Source organism: Pseudorca crassidens, chromosome 17 (genome assembly GCF_039906515.1).
Source record: "Pseudorca crassidens isolate mPseCra1 chromosome 17, mPseCra1.hap1, whole genome shotgun sequence".
Classification (NCBI taxonomy): domain Eukaryota; kingdom Metazoa; phylum Chordata; class Mammalia; order Artiodactyla; family Delphinidae; genus Pseudorca; species Pseudorca crassidens.
The window spans coordinates 11,488,611-11,498,675 of NC_090312.1; the positions used below are offsets into that span (position 1 = coordinate 11,488,611).

The following is a 10,065-nucleotide window of genomic DNA, read 5'->3' on the forward strand; positions in this document are numbered from 1 at the left end:
TTTTTGGTGCTTTTTTGGGAGTAGGGGAAGAGCTTAAAAGCGCGTCTGGTTATGCCTCTCATAAACATTATCGTTCCCTTTTCATAGAGAACTTTGCCCTTTTTTCCTAGAGGGCTAGAGTTGTTCTACTTATCCCTTTCTCCCAATATTAGGTCTCAGTCTTCTTTTTTTTTTTAAACCCAACATTCACCTAAATTCTCTTCTGGGTTTCTCCTCTCTCTCAAGCCATTTGTAACATGTACCACAGTGTTTTCTGTCTGGATTTTCCTGTCAGCAGGCAGAAAGAATTCCTCCTGTGTTCCTGAATAATATATGGTTTTACTAGATAACTTTAGTTTTTGTGGAGCTTTTTATTTTCCAAAGCACTATTATATACTCATCTTATTGGAAAAATTTATGAAGTAAGAGGGCAGCTGCTAATCATCATATTATCATCATTCTCGTTTAGGGGAGTAAGGTCCTGGGAAATGAAGGGACTGATGCACAGGAGCTGACCTCACGCATGTGCTTGGATGTCTCCATTCTGCTTCTGGACTCTTTCTGTTATGCCATGCTGCCTTTTATGTAGACAAAAGTGCTATTTCCTTTTTCCCATTTGAGAGAAGAATATAATTGAATCTTAGGAAATTAAAATCCAGTAAACACAATAATGTGTTTATATCAGCTTAGCCCCTAAATAGCAAATGTACTTTCTCTGTTAAGCTAGTGGCTTTTTCATCATATTGCTGGTGACAGCCTTTCAGAGCACCCATCCCTGAACTTTTACTTCGGACCACTTTTTTTAAAAAAATAAATTATTTAAATTTTTATTTGTTTTTGGCTGCGTTGGGTCTTCGTTACTGCACACGGGCTTTTCTCTAGTTATGGCGAGCGGGGGCTACTCTGTCACAATGCGCGGGCTTCTCATTGTGGTGGCTTCACTTGTTGCAGAACACTGGCTTTAGGCGTGCAGGCTTCAGTAGTTGCAGCACGTGGGCTCAGTAGTTGTGGCTCGAGGGCTCTAGAGCACAGGCTCAGTAGTTGTAGCGCATGGACTTAGTTGCTCCGCGGCATGTGGGATCTTCCCGGACCAGGGATCAAACCCGTGTCCCCTGCATTGGCAGGCGGATTCTCAACCACTGTGCCACCAGGGAAGTCCCTGGGCCACTTTTGATTTCTCTAAAATTGTCTCATCTCCGCTAAGCAGAAGGGGTAGTATACCAGCGTGCATATAGAGACCAGAATGTGTAAGTGATAACTGCTCCACCCCCGTCATTTCTCTGGGAATCTCATTGCAGAGAAGGTGGGGCTATAAGCTTAGCGTCCCTTTTAGATATCAATAGAATACAACTTTGAGCATCAGTCAGCTCATGAGTTTGTGACGTGCCTGATCCATCCATATCTTTTCTATCCTCCAGGGAATACAGAAGCAGATTTACAAATGAAGAAACAGTGTCATTCTGCTTGAGGGTAATGGTAGGCGTCATAATACTCTATGACCACGTACATCCAGTGGGAGCATTTGCCAAAACTTCAAAAATTGATGTAAGTTATATTTGTTTTATATAATTACCAATAATTTCCGTAAGTGGAAACCATAGGTTTTTATTTAAAGAGCTGGCAAGCTGCACTCTGTCCCAGAATTTATTTTTATGGTTTGTGATAATAGTGGAGTTTGGTTTCCTCTCTCTTGCGGTGTTTCTTATAGCCTATGTAGAGGTGGAGTAGAGTGACTGAGGGATGACTGTACTGTCTTGTAAAGTGTCTCCTCAGTACTGATAGGTGATACTTCTGCATATTTGGCAATATATGTAAATAAATAATCAGACAGATTTTTTTTATTGTATCCTTTCATTCCTTTGGCCAAAGCCCATTTTAAATGATTTACTTACAAATGTATATTAAAAGCCAGTCGAGGTGCCTCAGTGCAAGAAGTTGAGGACTGCATCTTTCCCTCCTCCTCCCAGTCATAGTGCTTTGTGGCTGTAGCCTGGGCTTCTCTGCTTCGTAAGTTCTCTCCTCGCTCTCACACCTGGTTCATAAAAGTTATAGCCTGTAGTTTACTGAGAGTTGTCTTCCAGTTACCCTTTGACAGCTGGCTTCAGGCTCTTTGCATTTCACATGTAGACTACTGATGACTAGGCAGTCTTCTTGCCTTCGCTCATATCTATTCTGTGTAAAGAGAGCTAAGTCAACATTTATTGAGTGATTACTGTGTCCCAGGGATTTTAACATTTGTTCTCTCATTTAACTCTGAAAATACTCTTAGGATATAGGTGCTATTTTCCCTGTACTAGCAGAGAAGTAAAGTTTAGAGAGGTTTGTAATATAATTGCTAGTGAATGGTACATGGATTCCAAACCCACATCTCCATGGCTTCCAAAGCCTGTGGCATTTCTACTGTGTTATGCTTTTTCACGATAATCAGGCTCATCTTCCTTACAGGTCATTTTCATTGAGTTGTTCCCTTTCAAAATAGCCTGTAATGAGTCCCTGCCATCCCTGTCAGTTCCATATGAGTCCTTCTGCCTTTCGAGGCCCTCTGTAAACTCCCCTGTGTGAGTCATCTCGGCCCTGCAAAATATTGTCCTCTGCATGTGATGAACTTTATTACTTTTGTCATGGGGTTCGTCTACCTGGAAGGTGTCTTTTTTCCTTACAAGTGTGTCCATTCTGTCCTTTAAAAGGCTACTCAACACCTTTTCCAGAAAGTCCTCCCTTTAGTAAACCCTTAGTTTTCCCATTAGTGGGGGTGGTGCTTCAGTTTGTCTGATTTGATTCCCAAAAAGTTTTGTTTGATTGACAAACTGAAAATAACACTTAGGTAGATTTTTTTCCCCTAGTCTAAGAATAATTATTTTGACATTTCTAGTGTGTACTTTCTCATGAGTGCATAGTTATGGAGCTGGTTTAAGTATTAACTATTTTGAGAATGAATGTTAGATGAAAAATCGATGTTTTACCTTTTCCGTTTCCTTTTCTACTTAGATGAAAGGTTGTATCAAAGTTCTTAAGGACCAGCCTCCTAATAGTGTAGAAGGTCTTCTCAATGCTCTCAGGTGTGTATACACGTAAAGGTATATATGTATAGAACAGATGTATTAAGAAAATGCTTCAAAATATGAATAACACATGAATATAAATGTTAGAAATGTGAAGATCTCATTTTGCTTATTGGTAATCTTGCTTTCAGATATTGGTAACAATATTTTTATAATAAGTGTGTGTGTGTGTGTGTGTGTGTAAATGAAAATAGCAGCTTCATTTCTTTGCTAAAGAGTTTGGCTTTCACTTTTTGCCCCCCTTGAAGCGAGGATTGCATATTTTTTGTTTTTTAATGAAAATAATTGTAAATAAAATTCAGAAAACAGGAAAATTTAAAGAAAAAGAAGGAAATAATGAAACCTCACTATTTTGAAATAAACCACTATTAACATTTTGGTATATATCCTTCCAGAGTTTTTCTTTTTTAAACACTTGTATATAGTCATAGCTCTATATAATAGTTATCTTTTTACAAAATAATACCATACAATCTGTTTAATAACTGACTCTTTTCCCTTAATATAGTATAATTACATTGCTATGTTCATAATACAGATCTCTATTATTTTTGTGCATTTCTTATAATATTTCTTACAATGAAAATAAAGTAGGCATTATTTGATGTCTTCTCAGCTTAGACTTACTTGATTTAGTTACTGAAGCTCCTAAGAATCCTGTAATATTTTTAAATGAAAATGTCAGCACATTATAATATCTTGACTACAGATATTTAATTGGTAGTATAACTTGCTTAACATAAAAAGATGATTTGCTTGTTACTTGATTAGTTTGTGTTTGAACACAAAAATTATACGAATGCAGAAATATTCATTTAGTGACTTTTTGAGGTCATAGGCCATCTTTGCTTTTCACTGCAGTGCGTTGTAGTTCACATAATAGAATAAAATGATTTCCAACTTAGTATTATATTCCCCACATGTTTTGTGAGCAAAACAGATTGTTATTCCTTTTGGATACTTCGTCACCTGGTAAGTCATAAAGCAAAATCTAGGATGTGTATTTCAGCTGAGTGGAACCATGAAATTATTTTATTAAGATGATGATGAATATTCTACAAGCAGTGACTGCTGAATAAAGGAGATGTATTCTAAGTGAACACCAAACGCTTAAGGAACGTAATATAACAACAACAACAAAATTCTTATAATGTCAAATTATTTCAACCGTAAGCCTATCAAAAACCTTAAGTTTTTACTCTGGAGATTGCTCATTGGTTTTACCAATATTTATGGTTGTGTGAATCTTTCCTGCTGGGTCCCTTTCTGAGGACTCCCTGTGTCCCAGTCAGCCTGATTTTTCTCCCAGGCCCTCTCTTTCTGATTGGTTAGACTCTTCCAAAGCCAGCAAGTGAGAGGACATTTTTTTAAAGTAAGAGGTAATAGAGGTCTAAGAGGTTTTAGTATTACATATTTCTTTACCCTGAAGGGACTGTGCTTCAAACATTAATTTAAAAACTCAGAGTTTACTTTTATTTTTCAAAGTGTAAAAGTAGTTTGGTGTAAGGCAAAGGAGGGCAGTGGCGGTGAGTGAAAGGGTGCTGAAGTCTGCCACACAGCGATCCGTGTCTGAGGGAAAGAGGAGGAGAAGCACCACTGAGGCGAGAGCCACCTGTCAGTTTTCAGTTTTCTTTCCAAACGTGTAATGGAAATCAGAAAAGAAAAGGTTGTTGCAGAGAGAACTCTTGAACTGTTTTTATTCATAGTGAAACACATATTCTGTGTCTGGCTCTTAATTTTCACCTGGGAGGTTTTGTAAAGTTTATCAGTATACTTGCTGCTATGTAGTAGTGGTTATAATTAGCATTTTTATGTCACTTTTTTATGTCACGTATTGCATTGTACGTTTACAATGCAATTTCATGTCTGTGGCTTTATTGAATCTTTACCACAGCTTAGTGAGGTAGGTGGTGGGCATGGGGTGTTGGGGGTATCTCCATCATGCAGTAGTTACCTTAAGCTCTTGAGAGGCTTAAAGATTATATAGCTAATAATAAGCATTGGAATCTATTTTCAAATTCAGGATTTTATTCTTGAAATCCCATATACTTGATGCTACATCATTGAGCCTTAGGTGTACCATGAGACTGAACTTCAGTGTACTTTGGAATTATCTGGATGGAAAGGGACATGCAGATTCCCAGGTTACCGCCTCCACAGAGTCTCTTCATTACGTCTGGGGTGGGGCTCAGGCACCTCATTTGATAAACACCCTGTCTGTTGTAGATAATGCTGAAACTTTGAGAAACACTGCTCAGACTAAACCAACCTAACGCTTAATATGCTTCACTCAGAGCAAAGAAGATACTGTTAAGAAAGCATTTTGGAATTCCCAAAGTGCTGTGCAAGTGCTGTTAGTTCTGCCTCTACAAAATGGAACACTTTTTTGCTGCATTATTTTCTTTTAGTGAATAGCTTATTTATTAGAGATGCTCACTCCATCATTTTCCTCAGAGCCAAGTTTCAAATAGGAGTGTAGTTGCATATATATACACGTTGCCTATTTTGGGTGCTTTTCTGTGGTAATGATACAGTTCCCACCAGCTTATACTATGTGCTTAAGAGAAAGCAATGAGCCATGTCTGCATTTTACAGGTGGGGAAATGGAACCAAGTGCCTTTGATTAAAAAAGAGACAGAAAATGAAAGCTAGAGCTGGGAGTTAGGTTCAGTGCTAGATAATTGCCTTCTTCATTAAGTTTAAAAAGAAAGGTAAATAATAGTTGCTTTTCTTCAGTAGAAAAGTCATATGCACTTGGAAAAGGACTTCGTGTTTATGCATAAAGTAAAACAATACCATACATGTTCATACATTATTTTCATTTATGTTAGATGCCATTGGCCTTTTCTTGATAAGAGTGTGATGATGATGCGACATGCCTCTGGATTGGCTCTGTCCAGGAGGCTCTGAGAACTGCTGAAGCTTGTGATCACATCCCTCGGGGGGAGCGAGAGCTCATATCTGGGTAGAGAGGAAGGCGCTCAGCACTCCTGCACGGGCACAGTCCACTGCTGAGTAGTCATGCTTTACTCTGCACTTGACATTTTGTCGTGCCTGTTACTTGGCTCTTTCCACTGTGCAGCTGTGTAAAGGAGATGGAAACAACAGAAATGAAGGAATGGATGTTGAAAATTCTTATTTCCTGACATCAGTAGGATGATGTATAGCGATATATATGTTATCTGCACTTGGGAAATAAAACAGAAAGGTTAAGTCTTTGCTACATCACCTACCGCTTAGTGTAAAACTTCTCCCTTATGGAGTTTTATTTCAGGCTGGCTGCTTAGCTTCTTGTCTTCCTTCCACAAATATTAATTGAGTACCTGTTATGTGCCAGGCTGGTGTCTTGTTCTGTAATACGAGAACAGTATGGAGGTGACCTCTGAGTAAAATTGTAGAGTATATCACAGACTTACTGAAGCACATATTTGGCTCTTTACCTCTCTAAGGATTTACTTGAGTTGAGGTACTTTCTTCAGTTTTTAAATTGATTTGAAATGAACCTGACGAGAATTGAGTTTAAATTTCTTTAACACAGAGAGACCATCCGTGTGTATCTCCTTAAAGAGATACATTTCTTAAAGATACGTGAAATGCTTGTGAACCAGGTTGACTGATCCAGCATTAAAGTTCTGTGTGAATTATGTCCAAAATGTGCCCCCCGTTCAGGCATCGCTCCTAATGCGGTGCAAGCCTGGGTCACTGGGCCTTCCCAGCCCCCGGCTGGTCCCCTGCTGTTCCTTCTCCCTGCGCTTCTCCCTCAGCAACCGGAGAAGAACCGCACATCACCCCCTTGCTCAGCATTCTCCGCTGGCTTTCATTAACCTCAGAATAATCTCGAAACTCTTCACTATGGCCTGTAGTGTCTGCGTGACCTGGTCTTTCTTTGTCTCTAAGGCCCCACCAGTACTTTCCTCCTTTGCTCCTAATACCCCTTCTGTAGGGGTAGTGTATTATCATCTTTCTCCCTCTGCTAGGTGGTAAGCTCCTGGAACGGTGCCTGACACACAGCAGGCCTGCTTATTGAATTTCTGCCATTAAAAAGAATCCTATGGTGAATCTTCTCGTAAAATAATAGTCACTCCTAGTGATTCTTTTTTTAGGTTCTTAATTTGCATTTACATATTTAAAACAAAGCACATCTGCCTGGAAATAAGGCACTTAGAGAATTGAAACATTTTGGGATATGACAGAACTGAAATAGTAGAACTGTCTTTTTTTTTTTTTTTTTTGAACTGTCTTAAATACAGAATAGAACAGGGGTTGGCAAACGTTTTTTTGTAAAGGACCAAAGAATAAGCAAGTATTTTAGGCTTTTTAGATCATGTGTTGTCTGTCAGAGCTATTCAGCTCTGCCGTTGTAGCAAGAAGGTAACCATAGACAGTACTTAAGTGAATCAGCATGGCTCTGTTAGAGTAAAATGTTATAAACACTGAAATTTGAAATTCGTGTAATTTCTACGTTAACATGAAATACTATTTTTTGACTTTTTCTCCCAACCATTTAAAAATGTAAAAATATGCTTAGCTCACAGGCCCTACAAAAATAGGTGGTGGGTTGGATCTGATCCACGGGCTCTAATTTGCCAACCCCTGATATGGGACAGCAATTATTTTCCTCTGAGTGAGAAGTTACTTTAGAATTTAACCAGGTAGTTTCAACAAGGTAGTTCTAAATAAGTTAAACAGCCATTGGATATTCTGTTTAAAAGGTGAGAGGAGCATAAGCTAGCAGGACCTGAATAGGGTTAAAGCTGGAATGAAAAGGCATAATTTTGTGAGAGAAGATTGCCTGGCCAGTTGCCTCTCTTACCATAATTATAGAACCTGATGCAGGTTATGTTTGTTTTCTCACTCCCTGAAATTGATGTTTTTCCCTTTTAGGTACACAACAAAACATTTGAATGATGAGACTACCTCCAAGCAGATTAAATCCATGCTGCAATAACAGCTCTGGAATAAGCACCTGCTGTAGACAGAAGACAGTATTCTGCAGTGACTGAGAATGCACAGTTTTTAGTGATTGCAATTACTATCTCATTTACTCTTGCTTTTTATTTCTTTCCTCTGTTCCTCTCCCTCTTTTTTAATCATATTCTTGTTCTTAAGACTTCTTTTCTGTGCCAAAATCAGTAAAGTTATACTCTGAAGGGATGTTGTCCTTTCAAACAGGCCATCTAAGGCAGCTAATTATGCATTGCATTGGGGTCTCTACTGAGAAAAATTCTGTGACTTGAACTAAATATTTTTAAATGTGGATTTTTTTTGAAAACTAATATTTAATATTGCTTCTCCTGCATGGCAAAACTGCCTATTCTGCTATTTAAAAACCCTCAATGACTTTATTTTCTACTGCCGCTTTTTTCATGTGCAGCCAAAATGAAAATGTTTAAATTAACTGTGTTGTACAAATGGTACCCAACACAAACTTTTTTTAAATTAGTAAGACTTTTGTTTAAAGTTTTAAGTTTGCATTTTGACTTTTTTTGTAAGGATGTATGTTGTGTGTTTAACCTTTATTAACTAATGTTAAAAACTGTGATGTGTGCGTAGAATATTACGTATGCATGTTCATGTTTAAAGAATGGCTGTTGATAAAATAAAAATCAGCTTTCATTTTTCTAAGTGTGGCTTGGTTTACTGGTGTTTTGTTTTTAGGCTTCTAGAGATTTCCCCATGTGTATTTTAATGGAATGTATATACACATTACATATTTTTTCCTTCTTTTAGGGCAGGGCTGGGTGTTTTTCTTTTTTATCATTTTAATTGCTTTTAAAATCTTGCTAAGTGCAGTAAGACTAGTGATCTTGCCATACTTGACTTTTCTCCTTGACTTACTCTTGTATGGACGTAGTAACAAGGAAGTAAGACTAGTGATCTTGCCATACTTGACTTTTCTCCTTGACTTACTACTCTTGTATGGACGTAGTAACAAGGAAAACTACACTCCTGCTTGATAGGCATTTTCCAGCAGCGAGAAGGTAGCAACTGGAAACAGTGTGGAGGAAGAACAGTCCTTATTACTGGGAGGAGAGTGAGTATACGAGGGACTTCCTAGGAGAAACTGAAGGCCACAGTATCACTAGTGGTAGGAAACTCGCATGCTTATTACTTCAAGCTCATAAAACCGTAATCATGAAGTCTAAGTGTCCTGATTGGGAGAAGCTGCTTAAAGGTTGTCTAGTCTACCCATGCTAGTTTAACAGTTAACTATGGGAGAAAATCCCAGAGGATTCCCTCAAAACCTGGCTTAGTAGCATCAGGTCACCATGCCCACAGCCCTTCGTGATGGAATCCCTGTTGACCTCTCTGTGGTCTCACTGTCTCGCACCCACACCGTGCTCCCAGCCAGGCTCAACTGTGTGCTGCTCAGATTGTTCCACGCAGTGTCACACCTCCGTAACTCGGGTCCGCCTGGTCCCTGAGCCTGTCATTCACTTCCTCCCCTGTGTCCGTCTGATGAAGAGCAGCTCTCATTTTTCAAGGACCAGCTTGTGTCACTTTGACGAAGCCTTTGGGATATACGTGAGCCACCTCCTTCTAGGCACCTTCTAATAAGAGGGTTGTAATGGGTTAAATAGTGCCCTGTCTCCCGAAGATACGTGCACCTGGAACCTAGAGATGCCACCTCATTGGGAAAAGGGTATTTGCAGCTGAAATTAAGTCAAGGATCTGGCGATAAGGCCGTCCTGGATTACATGGGGCCCTAAACTCAATATAAGAGAAAAGAAGAGGAAACGGACACAGAGCAGAAGGCCGTGTGAAGATGGAGGCGGGATTGGAGCAGTGTGTCTGCTAGCCGAGGCACCCAGAGTCGCCGGCAGCACCAGAAGCTGGAGGAGAGGCCTGGACCGTTCTCCCGGAGAGCCTCCGGAGGGAACCAACCCTGCTCACACCTTGGTTTCAGACTTAACGGCTTCCGGGACTCAGGATAAGCTTGTTTTATGCCACCCAGTTGGGGGTAACTTGTTATGGCAGCCCTAAGACTCTAATACAAACTGTCTCATCCAACACTGCTGATATT

General features: G+C 39.4%; 1 protein-coding gene across 13 annotated transcripts in view; it reads left to right on the forward strand.

The window, feature by feature from the left end:
- CYRIB (CYFIP related Rac1 interactor B) overlaps nt 1-8,666 on the forward strand; it is a 153,203-nt gene extending 144,537 nt beyond the window's left edge. For all 13 annotated transcript variants that reach the window (XM_067711267.1, XM_067711272.1, XM_067711275.1 and 10 more), the window contains 3 exons: nt 1,398-1,524; nt 2,968-3,038; nt 7,926-8,666. In XM_067711267.1, coding sequence (XP_067567368.1) covers nt 1,398-1,524; nt 2,968-3,038; nt 7,926-7,989 — 262 coding nt within the window. In that variant the 3' untranslated portion in view covers nt 7,990-8,666. The remainder of the gene's footprint in view (nt 1-1,397; nt 1,525-2,967; nt 3,039-7,925) is intronic.
- Nucleotides 8,667-10,065: the final 1,399 nt, after the last annotated feature.